Genomic DNA, 22,379 nt, shown 5'->3' with positions numbered 1-22,379 from the left:
TGTTTCTTTCTCAGGTGAATTTGGCCGCATCGGCAGGAAAAGTGTCCTGACACATGTCCTACTGACTGTCTTTTCCTTGCCGGGCAGCTGCTTGGTGAGCAACAGCTGTTGCAGCACTTCCTCCTCTTGTGTGCTTGCAGGCTGCTGACAGCACGTCAGGAGAGCTTGCAGGCTGCTGACAGCACGTCAGGTTCTTGCAGTGGAAAATTCCACTAACCTTGCATTTTCAAAAGGGATTGTGTAGGTATGAAATGTGTTTATCTGAGTCGTGTCAATATGGAACAATGCTAGGGCCGCATGGTATGATGAATATGATCTTCCGTCTTACATACCCTTGTATAACCACAAGTCTAAGAAAAACAGAGTGGTTAATGTATATAGTTCTTGTATCTTGCAAAGGAATGTTTTAGCAATTCGTGTCAATAGAGAGCTTCAAGGGAAATGTATTTGTAGGCTTTTCCTGAAGTCTCTGATATCTGGGGGGGGAGGTGTCAGAGTAACTGCTAACTATTATGACTATTGCATGGGACACTATGCAAGTCTCTGACATCTGTCCAGGAGATTAAGGAGCAGGGGAAAGCTGAAGAATGACTAAAAGACAAAGCTTGCAGGGGACGCTGCACAAGTCTCTGACATACAGCCAAGATGGACAAAGGAGAAGGACAGGAGGGAGGAAGACTATGAGCCTTCAGCACGAGAGACCCCCAGAGACACCACCGGAGACTGATATGCATGCTCCAGTAGGAGGGTCGGATTCCGTAAACTAATTATAATAACCCTGTTTTTTTTAGAAGTAGTATTGAATAAGTACTAGCCTAGGAGCATAAAAATCAACCTCTTGATGTGACTGGTGTGCGTCTTGGTGGAGCAGAGACTCCCGGCGCACCCAGCGCTGTTTGCTTGCCTCTATTCGTTTAATAAATTGTAAACATTAATTGCAATCCCACTGGGGACTCAGTCATTTATTACATGTAGCCTAGAGGAAAGGAGGCTTGGGGGAGACCTTATCACGCTGTACAAGGACCTCAGAGAAGGTTTTAGTGCGGTGGGGGTCAGTCCCTTCTCCCAAGCAACAGGTGGTAGGAGAAGAGGAGAAAGTGGGGCCAGGGGAGGTTTACAGAATCACAGAATCACAGAAATAGTCCAGGTTGGAAGAGACCTCAAGATCATCGAGTCCAACCTCTGACCTAATACTAACAAGTACTCCACTAAACCATATCGCTAAGCTCAACATCTAAACGTTTTTAAATACCTCCAGGGATGGTGGTTTAGGTGGATACTAGGCAAAAAGTCTTCAACGAAAGGGTTCTGAAGCATTGGAACAGGCTGCCCAGGGAAGTAGTTGAGTCACCATCCCCGGAGGCATTCGAAAGCCGTGTAGATCTGGTGCCGAGGGACACGGTTCAGTGGTAGATTCTATGATTCTGTACTTCTCTGACTGTGAGAGGCCCCGGGTGCCAGGTTGGCATGGCCTGCACCACTCTTTCTCCTGAGATCAACGGCACAGAGAGGAGCACTGGGGGGCAAAGTCTGCCTGAGCTTTTATTCACAGCAGAAAGCAGCCGCAGCTGAGCTGAGGTTGGGGGCAGGATGTGGTGGGGCATCTGAATTCCTGGGGCACTGTCCTGTTCCTATCAGTGATGCCAGCGTCCAGCACTGAGCGCCCTCCTGGTACTGGCAGCCGGGTACGGCTACTCTCGCTGTCCTGCGATGCAGCTGCAGCAGAAAGCCCTGCGCAGCGCGCGAAGTGCCCTCCTGTGCGGGAGGGCCGTGGCTGGCGCGCCGGGGCTTGTGCGAGGTCAAGGATGCCTGTGGAGGACACAGAGGTGTAGGTTAGGGCCTGAGCGGGTGCTGGGCGAGCCTGTCCCCCCCCTCCAAGGCCTTTCCCTGGGAAGGGGTGGCACAGGACCAGCCAGCCCCCCTGCGCGTGGTGCTGCCAACCTTGTGCTTGGTGCTGCTCGCTGCGCTGAACAGGTCCGGCCAACAGATCCTGGGACGGCGCTTGTGTCTGGGACGTTGCTGGCTCATCCGCTGGCGTATCTTTGGTGCTGGAGGAGGACTGCGCTTGGCCTCCCTGCTCGATGGCCACCTGCATGGGGAGAGGAACAGCACGGGCAGCGGAGGAACGGGATGTCAGCCCTTGTGCCCGGGGCATGTGGGAACAGAGCGCAGCGGGCAGCTCCCGGCACGCACACCCAATGCACTGCTTCTGCCTGGGGCTGCCCTGGATGCCTGGTGCCCACCACGCGTGCTGTGCTTACCTGGTGCCCAGGAACCAAGGGAGTGGCTGCTGCTCCTGCTTCGTCAGCTGCTCCTGGGAGGAGATCTGTGCTGGCCTCCCTGAGAGGCTCTGCAGCCAAAGGAGAAGCCACTTCTCCACCTCCTTCTTGTGGCGTTGCTGCTGCAGCGAGAGGGGCTTCATTGGCCTCCCCCACAGGGCCTCCAGCCAAGGCAGAGGCTGAGGATGTACAGTCTGCAGGCTCTTCTGTAGACTGTACATTGCTTCTTTCTTATTTCTTTTCATGATTTAAGAAAGAAATAACTGGCAATTCTAGAATTTTCTTCCCACACCCAAATGGATCACCGCACACACTTTGTGGGATGTACTCGAGGCTTGTATGGGACAGAAACGAGAGAATTTTATTCTCAGTCCTGGGTTGCTCAGCTCAGTTGTGGCCCTACAGGAAGGAAGCTCCCTGAGTGCAGGGAGAGAGAGAGAAAAGCTGCTCCCTGATAGGGCGGCTCCAGCCCCACCCTCTGGCAGCCCTGGCGGCCATTTTGCAGTTCTGCTTTCTGCCCGTGCCACAAGCTGGCTGAGGCCTTGGGCTGTCCCCAGCACGGCTGTCAGTGGTGTCGGGCGGCATCTAGAGCCAAGAGGCCTTTCTTGTTCTTTGTGCTGAAGGGAACGTGCTGTCTGGAGCGAGCAGCGCCACTTTTCTCCAAGTTCTGGGGGTTCCATGCTATGTGCCGTGGCCTCTCACTTTGTGGGGGCCTGCTTGTCACCATCATTTGTGAGGGGCTTCTGCATCCCCCCCGATCGCTGGTTGTGGCTGGTGCTTCTGGGCTGTTTCACGCAGACCTTTGTCACAGGCACTGAGGATGCAGAGTCTGCACGCTCTGCTGTGGGAGGAGGCACGCTGGGTCCTGAGGCCGAGGGAGCACTTGGTGCCTTGCGTGGGGCTCCCTGGCTCATGGCTACAGCACGGCGTAGGACTACAGAAACAACAGTCTTGACTGTTTCAAGCAGATCTTCATCACAGGCATTGGAGGCGTGTCGGGCACGTCCCTGCCTCTACCATCACCACAGAGCTGTGCTCACTGGGGCTGGGACAGGCTGATGGCCTTGTGGAGCCCCACGTGTCAGGGGAGGCGTTCTGTGTCCCTCATCTTCCAGAGCAGGGGCTGCTGGAGGACTTGCTGGCCTGCTCTGTGCCGGTGCTGTTGAAGTGAGAGGCGTGCTGTGCCTCTCTTCCCCAGGAATTTCTTCCAGGGGAGTAGCAGATGGGGCAGCGTCCGTGGTTTGCAGTGAGCCAGGAGAGGCGCTTGTTGGGTGTTCTGTTTCTTCTTCTGCTGCCTCCCTGTCCACGCTGCTGGATGAGCTGCCCTCTTTCTGGGGAACGTCCTGTGGGTCTGTGCAGAGGCTGGGGAACCTGGGGATGATGCAGGAGTTGAGGATGACAATCTCCTCATCTTCATCCCATCCCACAGGACTGCTTTCTTTCGTGCTGCGGCCCAGGCTTCGCATATCCTTGCCTGTCCCCTGCCTGGGTTTGACGTTTTTCTCTCTCTGTTGTTTTTGCTTCTCACCCTGGCCTGGGCTAGCTGGTGCAGGGTCTTTCCGGGCAGCCGTTTTACCTGCACATACCCGGGAATCAGGCCCTGGCAGAGCAGTGATTCACCTCCTCTCCATGTCTGTCTGCACCTCAACTGCTCTTGCTGCTGTCACTTTGCACCCCGTGTGTGCCAGGTCCCGCAGTGCTGCTGGTCGTTGGCCGCGTTCCCAGCTTTTTGGCGTTTTTGCCAGCACTTCAGACACGCGGGACTGTGCTGTGTCCTGCAGTGCCGTGCAAGAGTCTGCAGGGCTGTGTGGGGCAGGGTGCCGGCTCTTCTTTAAATTCTGGGGCCCTGTTGCGGGCTGAGGTGATGTTCTGTGTCCTTTGCTCCTTGGAGGTCTGCCCGCGGGAGAAAGCCTTGCCTCCCTCATGGCTCCCTGGTTCCAGGCTAGGGCATTTCTAATGGTAGTGGAAACGAAGGCCTTTACTGGGTCTTCCATTTCTTCAGCTGGGGATGCAAGGCTGCTTTTGGACAAGTGCTGGCTCTTCCAGTTTTGGGCCTCTGCTGTTGCGAGAGGTGGTGTTCTGGGGCCTTTGGTCCTGGGACCTCTGCTTGAGGGAGAAAGCCTTGCCTTGCTGCTGGCTCCCTCGTAGCAGGGTAGAGCGTTTCTTATGATTGTGGAGACGAAGGATTGTACTGTGTACTCCACATCCTCGTCAGGGGCCACCGGGCTGTGTGGGCCACGTTCCCGCCTCTCTGCCCTCACTGCCCTGTCCTCCTTGCCAGAGATGCAGGGAAGAGGTGGCAAAAGCTCTTGGTGGCTGCGGGCCTCTTTGCCTGACGCCTTTGGCCTTCCTCCCCCTGAAGATGCAGAGGCTGCTGCTTGCAGAGGGGGCAGCTTGCAAGTGGCCCTTTGAGACGATGATGACTGTGCTGCAGGCACTTGCTTGGGTGCTGCTGCCTGAGTCGCTGTCTGCCTTGGCAAAGGCGGCACAGCTGGCAGCTGCATTCTCTCTGCCTCATCCTGGCCTTGTGGACGAGGGAGCACTTGGTGCCTTGCTCGGGGCTCCCTGGCTCATTGCTACAGCACAGCGTAAGACTGCGGAAACGACGATCTGGGCAGTTTCATGTAGATCTCCATCACAGGCATTGGAGGCATGTCGGGCACGTCCCTGGCTCTCTACCATCACCGCAGCGCTGTGCTCACTGGGGCTGGGACAGGCCGATGGCTTTGACTTTGGAGCCCCTCGTGTCAAGGGAGGCGCTCTGTGTCCCTCATCTTCCAGAAAAGTGGCTGCTGGAGGACTCGCTGGCCTGCTCTCTGCCGCTGCTGTTGCAGTGAGAGGCGTGCTGTGCCTCTCTTCCCCTGGACCTTCTGCCAGGGGAGCAGCTGATGATGAAGTTTCTGTGGACTCCAGTGAGCCAGGAGAGGCGCTTGTTGGGTGTTCTGTTTCTTCTTCTGCTGCCTCCCTGTCCACGCTGCTGGATGAGCTGCCCTCTTCCTGGGGAATGTCCTGTGGGTCTGTGCAGAGGCTGGGGAACCTGGGGTTGATCCAGGAGCTGAGGATGACAACGTCTTCCTCTTCATCCCATCCCGCAGGACCCTTTTCTTTCCTGCCCTGGCCCAGGCTTTGCACATCCTTGCCTCTTCCCTGCCTGGGTTTGACGTTTTCCTTTCTCTGTTGCTTTTGCTTCTCAACGCAGCCTGGGCTAGCTGGTGCAGGGTCTCTGATGGCAGCCGTTGTTCCTGCACATACCCGGGGTCAGGCCCTGGCAGAGCAGTGGTCCACCTCCTCTCCATGTCTGTCTGGACCCCGGCTGATCTTGTTGCTGGCACTGTGCTCCCCGCGTGTGCCAGGTCCCCCAATTCTGCCAGTCATTGACCATGTTCCCGGCTTTTAGCCGTCGTCTTTGCCAGACCTCTGCCTGAGGAAGAAAGCCTTGCCTTCCTCGTGGCTCCCTCGTTGCAGGCTATGGCATTGGTAATGACACTGGGGACGAAGGCCTTTACTTGGTTTTCCATTTCTACGGCACAGGCTGCAGGGCTGTTTTTGGCAGGGTGCTACATCTTCTTCAATTCTGGGGCCCTGCTGTGGGGAGAGGTGGGGAGCTGTGGCCTTTGGTCCCAGCTTAGTCAGCTCGGTGGTGGCCCTACAGGAAAGATGCTCCCTGAGTGCACAGAGAGAGAGAAAAGCTGCTCCCCGACAGGGCAGCTCCTGACCCTTCCTCTGACAGCCCTGGCGGCCATTTGGCAGTTCTGCCTGCCCCCCGTGCCACAAGCTGGCTGAGGCCTTGGGCTGTCCGCAGCACGGCTGTCAGTGATGGCGGGCGGTACCTAGAGCCAAGAGGCCTTTCCTTTTCTTCGTGCTGAAGGAAACGTGCTCTCTGGAGAGGCAGTGCCTCTTTGCTGCAAGTCTTGCAGGGTTGCCTCTCACTTTGTGGGCCCTATTTTTCGTCAGCATTTGTGAGGGGCTTCTGCATCCCCCCGCTCACTTGTTGCGGCCAGGGCTTCCCCCCAGGATGTCTGGGCAGGCCCATGCCACTGGGCAGGCTCTGGGTGGGCCTTGTTCCCTGCAGGGGCAGGCGTCTGCCCCTGAGCCCAGAGCCCAGGAGCAGCTCCTGCACTCGCGGCTGCCCCTGCCCGGGCTGCTGCCGCTGCTTCTGGAACCTTCCTGCAGCCTCTGGCAGCTGGCGCCTGCGTGGCGGCCTTGTTGCTGTCCCCAGGGCACGGCTGAAAGGGGATTTGGGGCATTTGCTTTCCAGGGTCTGGGAACGTTGGGGATGCAATACCCCACCACGTGCACAGGCAGTTCACACTGAACAAGGTGGGCTTTGCAGCCTCGTCCTGCCCTCGTAGCCTGCTCCTTCCTGCAGCTGCCACCCCACAGCCCACCTCCTCAAGCAGAAGAAACACCCCAACGGTAGCCTGGAAAGTGTAGGTGTGCCAGGGGCCCCTTGCTGCTCTGGCAATATGCACAACAGAAGAGCCCAGCTCCAGCAGAAGGACGGGATCCGTACTGCCTGGCGCTTGTGCGTTGCCTATGGCCCGAGAAGGCAAGCCAGCATGTAGCCGGAGCCGGTTCTCAAGGCTTTCCCTATTAGTTGGGAACCTCGTGGAGGGTTTTTCCTGAGCTGAGGGTGTTAGCCCAGCTCTTCTGTAGGGGGCAAAAAGGAGGGAGCTGGGAAGCTCCCAGACACTGAGGCCATCTCCAGGGCTCTCCGCAGTGACGCCATCTGGCACCTTCCCATGAGCAGTGGCCAAAGCACAAGGGCCCATCTTCTTTGTTGGGGAAGCCCCGTGCTGCATTTCCAGTGCCAGAAATGCTTAAATACTGTTCCTCCTTTCTTGCTTTTCAGCGTGTCTTAGTACCTGGGCTGGGTGCCTCCTTCCTTATTAAACTGGGGCTGCTCTTGTTTTTTGCTTTGAGCTCCTCCAGGTAAAGAAGCCCACTTTTCAGCTCTCGGAGAACTTTGCCTGTCTTCCTGGAGTCCCACATAAGAAAGAGACTTTTCCTGTTTCTTTCTCAGGTGAATTTGGCCGCATCGGCAGGAAAAGTGTCCTGACACATGTCCTACTGACTGTCTTTTCCTTGCCGGGCAGCTGCTTGGTGAGCAACAGCTGTTGCAGCACTTCCTCCTCTTGTGTGCTTGCAGGCTGCTGACAGCACGTCAGGAGAGCTTGCAGGCTGCTGACAGCACGTCAGGTTCTTGCAGTGGAAAATTCCACTAACCTTGCATTTTCAAAAGGGATTGTGTAGGTATGAAATGTGTTTATCTGAGTCGTGTCAATATGGAACAATGCTAGGGCCGCATGGTATGATGAATATGATCTTCCGTCTTACATACCCTTGTATAACCACAAGTCTAAGAAAAACAGAGTGGTTAATGTATATAGTTCTTGTATCTTGCAAAGGAATGTTTTAGCAATTCGTGTCAATAGAGAGCTTCAAGGGAAATGTATTTGTAGGCTTTTCCTGAAGTCTCTGATATCTGGGGGGGGAGGTGTCAGAGTAACTGCTAACTATTATGACTATTGCATGGGACACTATGCAAGTCTCTGACATCTGTCCAGGAGATTAAGGAGCAGGGGAAAGCTGAAGAATGACTAAAAGACAAAGCTTGCAGGGGACGCTGCACAAGTCTCTGACATACAGCCAAGATGGACAAAGGAGAAGGACAGGAGGGAGGAAGACTATGAGCCTTCAGCACGAGAGACCCCCAGAGACACCACCGGAGACTGATATGCATGCTCCAGTAGGAGGGTCGGATTCCGTAAACTAATTATAATAACCCTGTTTTTTTTAGAAGTAGTATTGAATAAGTACTAGCCTAGGAGCATAAAAATCAACCTCTTGATGTGACTGGTGTGCGTCTTGGTGGAGCAGAGACTCCCGGCGCACCCAGCGCTGTTTGCTTGCCTCTATTCGTTTAATAAATTGTAAACATTAATTGCAATCCCACTGGGGACTCAGTCATTTATTACATGTAGCCTAGAGGAAAGGAGGCTTGGGGGAGACCTTATCACGCTGTACAAGGACCTCAGAGAAGGTTTTAGTGCGGTGGGGGTCAGTCCCTTCTCCCAAGCAACAGGTGGTAGGAGAAGAGGAGAAAGTGGGGCCAGGGGAGGTTTACAGAATCACAGAATCACAGAAATAGTCCAGGTTGGAAGAGACCTCAAGATCATCGAGTCCAACCTCTGACCTAATACTAACAAGTACTCCACTAAACCATATCGCTAAGCTCAACATCTAAACGTTTTTAAATACCTCCAGGGATGGTGGTTTAGGTGGATACTAGGCAAAAAGTCTTCAACGAAAGGGTTCTGAAGCATTGGAACAGGCTGCCCAGGGAAGTAGTTGAGTCACCATCCCCGGAGGCATTCGAAAGCCGTGTAGATCTGGTGCCGAGGGACACGGTTCAGTGGTAGATTCTATGATTCTGTACTTCTCTGACTGTGAGAGGCCCCGGGTGCCAGGTTGGCATGGCCTGCACCACTCTTTCTCCTGAGATCAACGGCACAGAGAGGAGCACTGGGGGGCAAAGTCTGCCTGAGCTTTTATTCACAGCAGAAAGCAGCCGCAGCTGAGCTGAGGTTGGGGGCAGGATGTGGTGGGGCATCTGAATTCCTGGGGCACTGTCCTGTTCCTATCAGTGATGCCAGCGTCCAGCACTGAGCGCCCTCCTGGTACTGGCAGCCGGGTACGGCTACTCTCGCTGTCCTGCGATGCAGCTGCAGCAGAAAGCCCTGCGCAGCGCGCGAAGTGCCCTCCTGTGCGGGAGGGCCGTGGCTGGCGCGCCGGGGCTTGTGCGAGGTCAAGGATGCCTGTGGAGGACACAGAGGTGTAGGTTAGGGCCTGAGCGGGTGCTGGGCGAGCCTGTCCCCCCCCTCCAAGGCCTTTCCCTGGGAAGGGGTGGCACAGGACCAGCCAGCCCCCCTGCGCGTGGTGCTGCCAACCTTGTGCTTGGTGCTGCTCGCTGCGCTGAACAGGTCCGGCCAACAGATCCTGGGACGGCGCTTGTGTCTGGGACGTTGCTGGCTCATCCGCTGGCGTATCTTTGGTGCTGGAGGAGGACTGCGCTTGGCCTCCCTGCTCGATGGCCACCTGCATGGGGAGAGGAACAGCACGGGCAGCGGAGGAACGGGATGTCAGCCCTTGTGCCCGGGGCATGTGGGAACAGAGCGCAGCGGGCAGCTCCCGGCACGCACACCCAATGCACTGCTTCTGCCTGGGGCTGCCCTGGATGCCTGGTGCCCACCACGCGTGCTGTGCTTACCTGGTGCCCAGGAACCAAGGGAGTGGCTGCTGCTCCTGCTTCGTCAGCTGCTCCTGGGAGGAGATCTGTGCTGGCCTCCCTGAGAGGCTCTGCAGCCAAAGGAGAAGCCACTTCTCCACCTCCTTCTTGTGGCGTTGCTGCTGCAGCGAGAGGGGCTTCATTGGCCTCCCCCACAGGGCCTCCAGCCAAGGCAGAGGCTGAGGATGTACAGTCTGCAGGCTCTTCTGTAGACTGTACATTGCTTCTTTCTTATTTCTTTTCATGATTTAAGAAAGAAATAACTGGCAATTCTAGAATTTTCTTCCCACACCCAAATGGATCACCGCACACACTTTGTGGGATGTACTCGAGGCTTGTATGGGACAGAAACGAGAGAATTTTATTCTCAGTCCTGGGTTGCTCAGCTCAGTTGTGGCCCTACAGGAAGGAAGCTCCCTGAGTGCAGGGAGAGAGAGAGAAAAGCTGCTCCCTGATAGGGCGGCTCCAGCCCCACCCTCTGGCAGCCCTGGCGGCCATTTTGCAGTTCTGCTTTCTGCCCGTGCCACAAGCTGGCTGAGGCCTTGGGCTGTCCCCAGCACGGCTGTCAGTGGTGTCGGGCGGCATCTAGAGCCAAGAGGCCTTTCTTGTTCTTTGTGCTGAAGGGAACGTGCTGTCTGGAGCGAGCAGCGCCACTTTTCTCCAAGTTCTGGGGGTTCCATGCTATGTGCCGTGGCCTCTCACTTTGTGGGGGCCTGCTTGTCACCATCATTTGTGAGGGGCTTCTGCATCCCCCCCGATCGCTGGTTGTGGCTGGTGCTTCTGGGCTGTTTCACGCAGACCTTTGTCACAGGCACTGAGGATGCAGAGTCTGCACGCTCTGCTGTGGGAGGAGGCACGCTGGGTCCTGAGGCCGAGGGAGCACTTGGTGCCTTGCGTGGGGCTCCCTGGCTCATGGCTACAGCACGGCGTAGGACTACAGAAACAACAGTCTTGACTGTTTCAAGCAGATCTTCATCACAGGCATTGGAGGCGTGTCGGGCACGTCCCTGCCTCTACCATCACCACAGAGCTGTGCTCACTGGGGCTGGGACAGGCTGATGGCCTTGTGGAGCCCCACGTGTCAGGGGAGGCGTTCTGTGTCCCTCATCTTCCAGAGCAGGGGCTGCTGGAGGACTTGCTGGCCTGCTCTGTGCCGGTGCTGTTGAAGTGAGAGGCGTGCTGTGCCTCTCTTCCCCAGGAATTTCTTCCAGGGGAGTAGCAGATGGGGCAGCGTCCGTGGTTTGCAGTGAGCCAGGAGAGGCGCTTGTTGGGTGTTCTGTTTCTTCTTCTGCTGCCTCCCTGTCCACGCTGCTGGATGAGCTGCCCTCTTTCTGGGGAACGTCCTGTGGGTCTGTGCAGAGGCTGGGGAACCTGGGGATGATGCAGGAGTTGAGGATGACGATCTCCTCATCTTCATCCCATCCCACAGGACTGCTTTCTTTCGTGCTGCGGCCCAGGCTTCGCATATCCTTGCCTGTCCCCTGCCTGGGTTTGACGTTTTTCTCTCTCTGTTGTTTTTGCTTCTCACCCTGGCCTGGGCTAGCTGGTGCAGGGTCTTTCCGGGCAGCCGTTTTACCTGCACATGCCCGGGAATCAGGCCCTGGCAGAGCAGTGATTCACCTCCTCTCCATGTCTGTCTGCACCTCAACTGCTCTTGCTGCTGTCACTTTGCACCCCGTGTGTGCCAGGTCCCGCAGTGCTGCTGGTCGTTGGCCGCGTTCCCAGCTTTTTGGCGTTTTTGCCAGCACTTCAGACACGCGGGACTGTGCTGTGTCCTGCAGTGCCGTGCAAGAGTCTGCAGGGCTGTGTGGGGCAGGGTGCCGGCTCTTCTTTAAATTCTGGGGCCCTGTTGCGGGCTGAGGTGATGTTCTGTGTCCTTTGCTCCTTGGAGGTCTGCCCGCGGGAGAAAGCCTTGCCTCCCTCATGGCTCCCTGGTTCCAGGCTAGGGCATTTCTAATGGTAGTGGAAACGAAGGCCTTTACTGGGTCTTCCATTTCTTCAGCTGGGGATGCAAGGCTGCTTTTGGACAAGTGCTGGCTCTTCCAGTTTTGGGCCTCTGCTGTTGCGAGAGGTGGTGTTCTGGGGCCTTTGGTCCTGGGACCTCTGCTTGAGGGAGAAAGCCTTGCCTTGCTGCTGGCTCCCTCGTAGCAGGGTAGAGCGTTTCTTATGATTGTGGAGACGAAGGATTGTACTGTGTACTCCACATCCTCGTCAGGGGCCACCGGGCTGTGTGGGCCACGTTCCCGCCTCTCTGCCCTCACTGCCCTGTCCTCCTTGCCAGAGATGCAGGGAAGAGGTGGCAAAAGCTCTTGGTGGCTGCGGGCCTCTTTGCCTGACGCCTTTGGCCTTCCTCCCCCTGAAGATGCAGAGGCTGCTGCTTGCAGAGGGGGCAGCTTGCAAGTGGCCCTTTGAGACGATGATGACTGTGCTGCAGGCACTTGCTTGGGTGCTGCTGCCTGAGTCGCTGTCTGCCTTGGCAAAGGCGGCACAGCTGGCAGCTGCATTCTCTCTGCCTCATCCTGGCCTTGTGGACGAGGGAGCACTTGGTGCCTTGCTCGGGGCTCCCTGGCTCATTGCTACAGCACAGCGTAAGACTGCGGAAACGACGATCTGGGCAGTTTCATGTAGATCTCCATCACAGGCATTGGAGGCATGTCGGGCACGTCCCTGGCTCTCTACCATCACCGCAGCGCTGTGCTCACTGGGGCTGGGACAGGCCGATGGCTTTGACTTTGGAGCCCCTCGTGTCAAGGGAGGCGCTCTGTGTCCCTCATCTTCCAGAAAAGTGGCTGCTGGAGGACTCGCTGGCCTGCTCTCTGCCGCTGCTGTTGCAGTGAGAGGCGTGCTGTGCCTCTCTTCCCCTGGACCTTCTGCCAGGGGAGCAGCTGATGATGAAGTTTCTGTGGACTCCAGTGAGCCAGGAGAGGCGCTTGTTGGGTGTTCTGTTTCTTCTTCTGCTGCCTCCCTGTCCACGCTGCTGGATGAGCTGCCCTCTTCCTGGGGAATGTCCTGTGGGTCTGTGAAGAGGCTGGGGAACCTGGGGTTGATCCAGGAGCTGAGGATGACAACGTCTTCCTCTTCATCCCATCCCGCAGGACCCTTTTCTTTCCTGCCCTGGCCCAGGCTTTGCACATCCTTGCCTCTTCCCTGCCTGGGTTTGACGTTTTCCTTTCTCTGTTGCTTTTGCTTCTCAACGCAGCCTGGGCTAGCTGGTGCAGGGTCTCTGATGGCAGCCGTTGTTCCTGCACATACCCGGGGTCAGGCCCTGGCAGAGCAGTGGTCCACCTCCTCTCCATGTCTGTCTGGACCCCGGCTGATCTTGTTGCTGGCACTGTGCTCCCCGCGTGTGCCAGGTCCCCCAATTCTGCCAGTCATTGACCATGTTCCCGGCTTTTAGCCGTCGTCTTTGCCAGACCTCTGCCTGAGGAAGAAAGCCTTGCCTTCCTCGTGGCTCCCTCGTTGCAGGCTATGGCATTGGTAATGACACTGGGGACGAAGGCCTTTACTTGGTTTTCCATTTCTACGGCACAGGCTGCAGGGCTGTTTTTGGCAGGGTGCTACATCTTCTTCAATTCTGGGGCCCTGCTGTGGGGAGAGGTGGGGAGCTGTGGCCTTTGGTCCCAGCTTAGTCAGCTCGGTGGTGGCCCTACAGGAAAGATGCTCCCTGAGTGCACAGAGAGAGAGAAAAGCTGCTCCCCGACAGGGCAGCTCCTGACCCTTCCTCTGACAGCCCTGGCGGCCATTTGGCAGTTCTGCCTGCCCCCCGTGCCACAAGCTGGCTGAGGCCTTGGGCTGTCCGCAGCACGGCTGTCAGTGATGGCGGGCGGTACCTAGAGCCAAGAGGCCTTTCCTTTTCTTCGTGCTGAAGGAAACGTGCTCTCTGGAGAGGCAGTGCCTCTTTGCTGCAAGTCTTGCAGGGTTGCCTCTCACTTTGTGGGCCCTATTTTTCGTCAGCATTTGTGAGGGGCTTCTGCATCCCCCCGCTCACTTGTTGCGGCCAGGGCTTCCCCCCAGGATGTCTGGGCAGGCCCATGCCACTGGGCAGGCTCTGGGTGGGCCTTGTTCCCTGCAGGGGCAGGCGTCTGCCCCTGAGCCCAGAGCCCAGGAGCAGCTCCTGCACTCGCGGCTGCCCCTGCCCGGGCTGCTGCCGCTGCTTCTGGAACCTTCCTGCAGCCTCTGGCAGCTGGCGCCTGCGTGGCGGCCTTGTTGCCGTCCCCAGGGCACGGCTGAAAGGGGATTTGGGGCATTTGCTTTCCAGGGTCTGGGAACGTTGGGGATGCAATACCCCACCACGTGCACAGGCAGTTCACACTGAACAAGGTGGGCTTTGCAGCCTCGTCCTGCCCTCGTAGCCTGCTCCTTCCTGCAGCTGCCACCCCACAGCCCACCTCCTCAAGCAGAAGAAACACCCCAACGGTAGCCTGGAAAGTGTAGGTGTGCCAGGGGCCCCTTGCTGCTCTGGCAATATGCACAACAGAAGAGCCCAGCTCCAGCAGAAGGACGGGATCCGTACTGCCTGGCGCTTGTGCGTTGCCTATGGCCCGAGTAGGCAAGCCAGCATGTAGCCGGAGCCGGTTCTCAAGGCTTTCCCTATTAGTTGGGAACCTCGTGGAGGGTTTTTCCTGAGCTGAGGGTGTTAGCCCAGCTCTTCTGTAGGGGGCAAAAAGGAGGGAGCTGGGAAGCTCCCAGACACTGAGGCCATCTCCAGGGCTCTCCGCAGTGACGCCATCTGGCACCTTCCCATGAGCAGTGGCCAAAGCACAAGGGCCCATCTTCTTTGTTGGGGAAGCCCCGTGCTGCATTTCCAGTGCCAGAAATGCTTAAATACTGTTCCTCCTTTCTTGCTTTTCAGCGTGTCTTAGTACCTGGGCTGGGTGCCTCCTTCCTTATTAAACTGGGGCTGCTCTTGTTTTTTGCTTTGAGCTCCTCCAGGTAAAGAAGCCCACTTTTCAGCTCTCGGAGAACTTTGCCTGTCTTCCTGGAGTCCCACATAAGAAAGAGACTTTTCCTGTTTCTTTCTCAGGTGAATTTGGCCGCATCGGCAGGAAAAGTGTCCTGACACATGTCCTACTGACTGTCTTTTCCTTGCCGGGCAGCTGCTTGGTGAGCAACAGCTGTTGCAGCACTTCCTCCTCTTGTGTGCTTGCAGGCTGCTGACAGCACGTCAGGTTCTTGCAGTGGAAAATTCCACTAACCTTGCATTTTCAAAAGGGATTGTGTAGGTATGAAATGTGTTTATCTGAGTCGTGTCAATATGGAACAATGCTAGGGCCGCATGGTATGATGAATATGATCTTCCGTCTTACATACCCTTGTATAACCACAAGTCTAAGAAAAACAGAGTGGTTAATGTATATAGTTCTTGTATCTTGCAAAGGAATGTTTTAGCAATTCGTGTCAATAGAGAGCTTCAAGGGAAATGTATTTGTAGGCTTTTCCTGAAGTCTCTGATATCTGGGGGGGGAGGTGTCAGAGTAACTGCTAACTATTATGACTATTGCATGGGACACTATGCAAGTCTCTGACATCTGTCCAGGAGATTAAGGAGCAGGGGAAAGCTGAAGAATGACTAAAAGACAAAGCTTGCAGGGGACGCTGCACAAGTCTCTGACATACAGCCAAGATGGACAAAGGAGAAGGACAGGAGGGAGGAAGACTATGAGCCTTCAGCACGAGAGACCCCCAGAGACACCACCGGAGACTGATATGCATGCTCCAGTAGGAGGGTCGGATTCCGTAAACTAATTATAATAACCCTGTTTTTTTTAGAAGTAGTATTGAATAAGTACTAGCCTAGGAGCATAAAAATCAACCTCTTGATGTGACTGGTGTGCGTCTTGGTGGAGCAGAGACTCCCGGCGCACCCAGCGCTGTTTGCTTGCCTCTATTCGTTTAATAAATTGTAAACATTAATTGCAATCCCACTGGGGACTCAGTCATTTATTACATGTAGCCTAGAGGAAAGGAGGCTTGGGGGAGACCTTATCACGCTGTACAAGGACCTCAGAGAAGGTTTTAGTGCGGTGGGGGTCAGTCCCTTCTCCCAAGCAACAGGTGGTAGGAGAAGAGGAGAAAGTGGGGCCAGGGGAGGTTTACAGAATCACAGAATCACAGAAATAGTCCAGGTTGGAAGAGACCTCAAGATCATCGAGTCCAACCTCTGACCTAATACTAACAAGTACTCCACTAAACCATATCGCTAAGCTCAACATCTAAACGTTTTTAAATACCTCCAGGGATGGTGGTTTAGGTGGATACTAGGCAAAAAGTCTTCAACGAAAGGGTTCTGAAGCATTGGAACAGGCTGCCCAGGGAAGTAGTTGAGTCACCATCCCCGGAGGCATTCGAAAGCCGTGTAGATCTGGTGCCGAGGGACACGGTTCAGTGGTAGATTCTATGATTCTGTACTTCTCTGACTGTGAGAGGCCCCGGGTGCCAGGTTGGCATGGCCTGCACCACTCTTTCTCCTGAGATCAACGGCACAGAGAGGAGCACTGGGGGGCAAAGTCTGCCTGAGCTTTTATTCACAGCAGAAAGCAGCCGCAGCTGAGCTGAGGTTGGGGGCAGGATGTGGTGGGGCATCTGAATTCCTGGGGCACTGTCCTGTTCCTATCAGTGATGCCAGCGTCCAGCACTGAGCGCCCTCCTGGTACTGGCAGCCGGGTACGGCTACTCTCGCTGTCCTGCGATGCAGCTGCAGCAGAAAGCCCTGCGCAGCGCGCGAAGTGCCCTCCTGATGCGGGAGGGCCGTGGCTGGCGCGCCGGGGCTTGTGCGAGGTCAAGGATGCCTGTGGAGGACACAGAGGTGTAGGTTAGGGCCTGAGCGGGTGCTGGGCGAGCCTGTCCCCCCCCTCCAAGGCCTTTCCCTGGGAAGGGGTGGCACAGGACCAGCCAGCCCCCCTGCGCGTGGTGCTGCCAACCTTGTGCTTGGTGCTGCTCGCTGCGCTGAACAGGTCCGGCCAACAGATCCTGGGACGGCGCTTGTGTCTGGGACGTTGCTGGCTCATCCGCTGGCGTATCTTTGGTGCTGGAGGAGGACTGCGCTTGGCCTCCCTGCTCGATGGCCACCTGCATGGGGAGAGGAACAGCACGGGCAGCGGAGGAACGGGATGTCAGCCCTTGTGCCCGGGGCATGTGGGAACAGAGCGCAGCGGGCAGCTCCCGGCACGCACACCCAATGCACTGCTTCTGCCTGGGGCTGCCCTGGATGCCTGGTGCCCACCACGCGTGCTGTGCTTACCTGGTGCCCAGGAACCAAGGGAGTGGCTGCTGCTCCTGCTTCGTCAGCTGCTCCTGGGAGGAGATCTGTGCTGGCCTCCCTGAGAGGCTCTGCAGCCAAAGGAGAAGCCACTTCTCCACCTCCTTCTTGTGGCGTTGCTGCTGCAGCGAGAGGGGCTTCATTGGCCTCCCCCACAGGGCCTCCAGCCAAGGCAGAGGCTGAGGATGTACAGTCTGCAGGCTCTTCTGTAGACTGTACATTGCTTCTTTCTTATTTCTTTTCATGATTTAAGAAAGAAATAACTGGCAATTCTAGAATTTTCTTCCCACACCCAAATGGATCACCGCACACACTTTGTGGGATGTACTCGAGGCTTGTATGGGACAGAAACGAGAGAATTTTATTCTCAGTCCTGGGTTGCTCAGCTCAGTTGTGGCCCTACAGGAAGGAAGCTCCCTGAGTGCAGGGAGAGAGAGAGAAAAGCTGCTCCCTGATAGGGCGGCTCCAGCCCCACCCTCTGGCAGCCCTGGCGGCCATTTTGCAGTTCTGCTTTCTGCCCGTGCCACAAGCTGGCTGAGGCCTTGGGCTGTCCCCAGCACGGCTGTCAGTGGTGTCGGGCGGCATCTAGAGCCAAGAGGCCTTTCTTGTTCTTTGTGCTGAAGGGAACGTGCTGTCTGGAGCGAGCAGCGCCACTTTTCTCCAAGTTCTGGGGGTTCCATGCTATGTGCCGTGGCCTCTCACTTTGTGGGGGCCTGCTTGTCACCATCATTTGTGAGGGGCTTCTGCATCCCCCCCGATCGCTGGTTGTGGCTGGTGCTTCTGGGCTGTTTCACGCAGACCTTTGTCACAGGCACTGAGGATGCAGAGTCTGCACGCTCTGCTGTGGGAGGAGGCACGCTGGGTCCTGAGGCCGAGGGAGCACTTGGTGCCTTGCGTGGGGCTCCCTGGCTCATGGCTACAGCACGGTGTAGGACTACGGAAACAACAGTCTTGACTGTTTCAAGCAGATCTTCATCACAGGCATTGGAGGCGTGTCGGGCACGTCCCTGCCTCTACCATCACCACAGAGCTGTGCTCACTGGGGCTGGGACAGGCTGATGGCCTTGTGGAGCCCCACGTGTCAGGGGAGGCGTTCTGTGTCCCTCATCTTCCAGAGCAGGGGCTGCTGGAGGACTTGCTGGCCTGCTCTGTGCCGGTGCTGTTGAAGTGAGAGGCGTGCTGTGCCTCTCTTCCCCAGGAATTTCTTCCAGGGGAGTAGCAGATGGGGCAGCGTCCGTGGTTTGCAGTGAGCCAGGAGAGGCGCTTGTTGGGTGTTCTGTTTCTTCTTCTGCTGCCTCCCTGTCCACGCTGCTGGATGAGCTGCCCTCTTTCTGGGGAACGTCCTGTGGGTCTGTGCAGAGGCTGGGGAACCTGGGGATGATGCAGGAGTTGAGGATGACGATCTCCTCATCTTCATCCCATCCCACAGGACTGCTTTCTTTCGTGCTGCGGCCCAGGCTTCGCATATCCTTGCCTGTCCCCTGCCTGGGTTTGACGTTTTTCTCTCTCTGTTGTTTTTGCTTCTCACCCTGGCCTGGGCTAGCTGGTGCAGGGTCTTTCCGGGCAGCCGTTTTACCTGCACATGCCCGGGAATCAGGCCCTGGCAGAGCAGTGATTCACCTCCTCTCCATGTCTGTCTGCACCTCAACTGCTCTTGCTGCTGTCACTTTGCACCCCGTGTGTGCCAGGTCCCGCAGTGCTGCTGGTCGTTGGCCGCGTTCCCAGCTTTTTGGCGTTTTTGCCAGCACTTCAGACACGCGGGACTGTGCTGTGTCCTGCAGTGCCGTGCAAGAGTCTGCAGGGCTGTGTGGGGCAGGGTGCCGGCTCTTCTTTAAATTCTGGGGCCCTGTTGCGGGCTGAGGTGATGTTCTGTGTCCTTTGCTCCTTGGAGGTCTGCCCGCGGGAGAAAGCCTTGCCTCCCTCATGGCTCCCTGGTTCCAGGCTAGGGCATTTCTAATGGTAGTGGAAACGAAGGCCTTTACTGGGTCTTCCATTTCTTCAGCTGGGGATGCAAGGCTGCTTTTGGACAAGTGCTGGCTCTTCCAGTTTTGGGCCTCTGCTGTTGCGAGAGGTGGTGTTCTGGGGCCTTTGGTCCTGGGACCTCTGCTTGAGGGAGAAAGCCTTGCCTTGCTGCTGGCTCCCTCGTAGCAGGGTAGAGCGTTTCTTATGATTGTGGAGACGAAGGATTGTACTGTGTACTCCACATCCTCGTCAGGGGCCACCGGGCTGTGTGGGCCACGTTCCCGCCTCTCTGCCCTCACTGCCCTGTCCTCCTTGCCAGAGATGCAGGGAAGAGGTGGCAAAAGCTCTTGGTGGCTGCGGGCCTCTTTGCCTGACGCCTTTGGCCTTCCTCCCCCTGAAGATGCAGAGGCTGCTGCTTGCAGAGGGGGCAGCTTGCAAGTGGCCCTTTGAGACGATGATGACTGTGCTGCAGGCACTTGCTTGGGTGCTGCTGCCTGAGTCGCTGTCTGCCTTGGCAAAGGCGGCACAGCTGGCAGCTGCATTCTCTCTGCCTCATCCTGGCCTTGTGGACGAGGGAGCACTTGGTGCCTTGCTCGGGGCTCCCTGGCTCATTGCTACAGCACAGCGTAAGACTGCGGAAACGACGATCTGGGCAGTTTCATGTAGATCTCCATCACAGGCATTGGAGGCATGTCGGGCACGTCCCTGGCTCTCTACCATCACCGCAGCGCTGTGCTCACTGGGGCTGGGACAGGCCGATGGCTTTGACTTTGGAGCCCCTCGTGTCAAGGGAGGCGCTCTGTGTCCCTCATCTTCCAGAAAAGTGGCTGCTGGAGGACTCGCTGGCCTGCTCTCTGCCGCTGCTGTTGCAGTGAGAGGCGTGCTGTGCCTCTCTTCCCCTGGACCTTCTGCCAGGGGAGCAGCTGATGATGAAGTTTCTGTGGACTCCAGTGAGCCAGGAGAGGCGCTTGTTGGGTGTTCTGTTTCTTCTTCTGCTGCCTCCCTGTCCACGCTGCTGGATGAGCTGCCCTCTTCCTGGGGAATGTCCTGTGGGTCTGTGAAGAGGCTGGGGAACCTGGGGTTGATCCAGGAGCTGAGGATGACAACGTCTTCCTCTTCATCCCATCCCGCAGGACCCTTTTCTTTCCTGCCCTGGCCCAGGCTTTGCACATCCTTGCCTCTTCCCTGCCTGGGTTTGACGTTTTCCTTTCTCTGTTGCTTTTGCTTCTCAACGCAGCCTGGGCTAGCTGGTGCAGGGTCTCTGATGGCAGCCGTTGTTCCTGCACATACCCGGGGTCAGGCCCTGGCAGAGCAGTGGTCCACCTCCTCTCCATGTCTGTCTGGACCCCGGCTGATCTTGTTGCTGGCACTGTGCTCCCCGCGTGTGCCAGGTCCCCCAATTCTGCCAGTCATTGACCATGTTCCCGGCTTTTAGCCGTCGTCTTTGCCAGACCTCTGCCTGAGGAAGAAAGCCTTGCCTTCCTCGTGGCTCCCTCGTTGCAGGCTATGGCATTGGTAATGACACTGGGGACGAAGGCCTTTACTTGGTTTTCCATTTCTACGGCACAGGCTGCAGGGCTGTTTTTGGCAGGGTGCTACATCTTCTTCAATTCTGGGGCCCTGCTGTGGGGAGAGGTGGGGAGCTGTGGCCTTTGGTCCCAGCTTAGTCAGCTCGGTGGTGGCCCTACAGGAAAGATGCTCCCTGAGTGCACAGAGAGAGAGAAAAGCTGCTCCCCGACAGGGCAGCTCCTGACCCTTCCTCTGACAGCCCTGGCGGCCATTTGGCAGTTCTGCCTGCCCCCCGTGCCACAAGCTGGCTGAGGCCTTGGGCTGTCCGCAGCACGGCTGTCAGTGATGGCGGGCGGTACCTAGAGCCAAGAGGCCTTTCCTTTTCTTCGTGCTGAAGGAAACGTGCTCTCTGGAGAGGCAGTGCCTCTTTGCTGCAAGTCTTGCAGGGTTGCCTCTCACTTTGTGGGCCCTATTTTTCGTCAGCATTTGTGAGGGGCTTCTGCATCCCCCCGCTCACTTGTTGCGGCCAGGGCTTCCCCCCAGGATGTCTGGGCAGGCCCATGCCACTGGGCAGGCTCTGGGTGGGCCTTGTTCCCTGCAGGGGCAGGCGTCTGCCCCTGAGCCCAGAGCCCAGGAGCAGCTCCTGCACTCGCGGCTGCCCCTGCCCGGGCTGCTGCCGCTGCTTCTGGAACCTTCCTGCAGCCTCTGGCAGCTGGCGCCTGCGTGGCGGCCTTGTTGCCGTCCCCAGGGCACGGCTGAAAGGGGATTTGGGGCATTTGCTTTCCAGGGTCTGGGAACGTTGGGGATGCAATACCCCACCACGTGCACAGGCAGTTCACACTGAACAAGGTGGGCTTTGCAGCCTCGTCCTGCCCTCGTAGCCTGCTCGTTCCTGCAGCTGCCACCCCACAGCCCACCTCCTCAAGCAGAAGAAACACCCCAACGGTAGCCTGGAAAGTGTAGGTGTGCCAGGGGCCCCTTGCTGCTCTGGCAATATGCACAACAGAAGAGCCCAGCTCCAGCAGAAGGACGGGATCCGTACTGCCTGGCGCTTGTGCGTTGCCTATGGCCCGAGTAGGCAAGCCAGCATGTAGCCGGAGCCGGTTCTCAAGGCTTTCCCTATTAGTTGGGAACCTCGTGGAGGGTTTTTCCTGAGCTGAGGGTGTTAGCCCAGCTCTTCTGTAGGGGGCAAAAAGGAGGGAGCTGGGAAGCTCCCAGACACTGAGGCCATCTCCAGGGCTCTCCGCAGTGACGCCATCTGGCACCTTCCCATGAGCAGTGGCCAAAGCACAAGGGCCCATCTTCTTTGTTGGGGAAGCCCCGTGCTGCATTTCCAGTGCCAGAAATGCTTAAATACTGTTCCTCCTTTCTTGCTTTTCAGCGTGTCTTAGTACCTGGGCTGGGTGCCTCCTTCCTTATTAAACTGGGGCTGCTCTTGTTTTTTGCTTTGAGCTCCTCCAGGTAAAGAAGCCCACTTTTCAGCTCTCGGAGAACTTTGCCTGTCTTCCTGGAGTCCCACATAAGAAAGAGACTTTTCCTGTTTCTTTCTCAGGTGAATTTGGCCGCATCGGCAGGAAAAGTGTCCTGACACATGTCCTACTGACTGTCTTTTCCTTGCCGGGCAGCTGCTTGGTGAGCAACAGCTGTTGCAGCACTTCCTCCTCTTGTGTGCTTGCAGGCTGCTGACAGCACGTCAGGTTCTTGCAGTGGAAAATTCCACTAACCTTGCATTTTCAAAAGGGATTGTGTAGGTATGAAATGTGTTTATCTGAGTCGTGTCAATATGGAACAATGCTAGGGCCGCATGGTATGATGAATATGATCTTCCGTCTTACATACCCTTGTATAACCACAAGTCTAAGAAAAACAGAGTGGTTAATGTATATAGTTCTTGTATCTTGCAAAGGAATGTTTTAGCAATTCGTGTCAATAGAGAGCTTCAAGGGAAATGTATTTGTAGGCTTTTCCTGAAGTCTCTGATATCTGGGGGGGGAGGTGTCAGAGTAACTGCTAACTATTATGACTATTGCATGGGACACTATGCAAGTCTCTGACATCTGTCCAGGAGATTAAGGAGCAGGGG

General features: G+C 56.7%; 3 protein-coding genes across 3 annotated transcripts; all 3 read right to left on the bottom strand.

The window, feature by feature from the left end:
* Window positions 1-1,524: 1,524 nt before the first annotated feature.
* On the bottom strand, window positions 1,525-2,688 carry LOC311440081 (uncharacterized protein). The gene is made up of 3 exons (XM_084526532.1): window positions 2,262-2,688; window positions 1,942-2,089; window positions 1,525-1,809 (listed from the first exon to the last, which is right to left on the bottom strand). The coding sequence occupies exons 1-3, from the start codon at window positions 2,522-2,524 to the stop codon at window positions 1,543-1,545; spliced, it is 678 nt and encodes a 225-aa protein (XP_084382658.1). The 5' UTR covers window positions 2,525-2,688; the 3' UTR covers window positions 1,525-1,542.
* Window positions 2,689-8,812: 6,124 nt separating this feature from the next.
* On the bottom strand, window positions 8,813-9,976 carry LOC311420604 (uncharacterized protein). The gene is made up of 3 exons (XM_084491658.1): window positions 9,550-9,976; window positions 9,230-9,377; window positions 8,813-9,097 (listed from the first exon to the last, which is right to left on the bottom strand). Exons 1-3 carry the CDS (start codon window positions 9,810-9,812, stop codon window positions 8,831-8,833), a joined length of 678 nt encoding a protein of 225 aa, XP_084347784.1. The 5' UTR covers window positions 9,813-9,976; the 3' UTR covers window positions 8,813-8,830.
* A 6,093-nt stretch (window positions 9,977-16,069) lies between these two features.
* On the bottom strand, window positions 16,070-17,242 carry LOC311429880 (uncharacterized protein). Its single transcript, XM_084506144.1, has 3 exons — window positions 16,808-17,242; window positions 16,488-16,635; window positions 16,070-16,355 (listed from the first exon to the last, which is right to left on the bottom strand). Exons 1-3 carry the CDS (start codon window positions 17,068-17,070, stop codon window positions 16,092-16,094), a joined length of 675 nt encoding a protein of 224 aa, XP_084362270.1. The 5' UTR covers window positions 17,071-17,242; the 3' UTR covers window positions 16,070-16,091.
* Window positions 17,243-22,379: the final 5,137 nt, after the last annotated feature.

Source organism: Aythya ferina (assembly GCF_964211825.1).
Source record: "Aythya ferina genome assembly, chromosome: 1".
In the NCBI taxonomy this organism is placed as follows: domain Eukaryota; kingdom Metazoa; phylum Chordata; class Aves; order Anseriformes; family Anatidae; genus Aythya; species Aythya ferina.
Note: the sequence above shows the minus strand (reverse complement) of the source record. Positions and strands in the feature narration are given on the sequence as shown.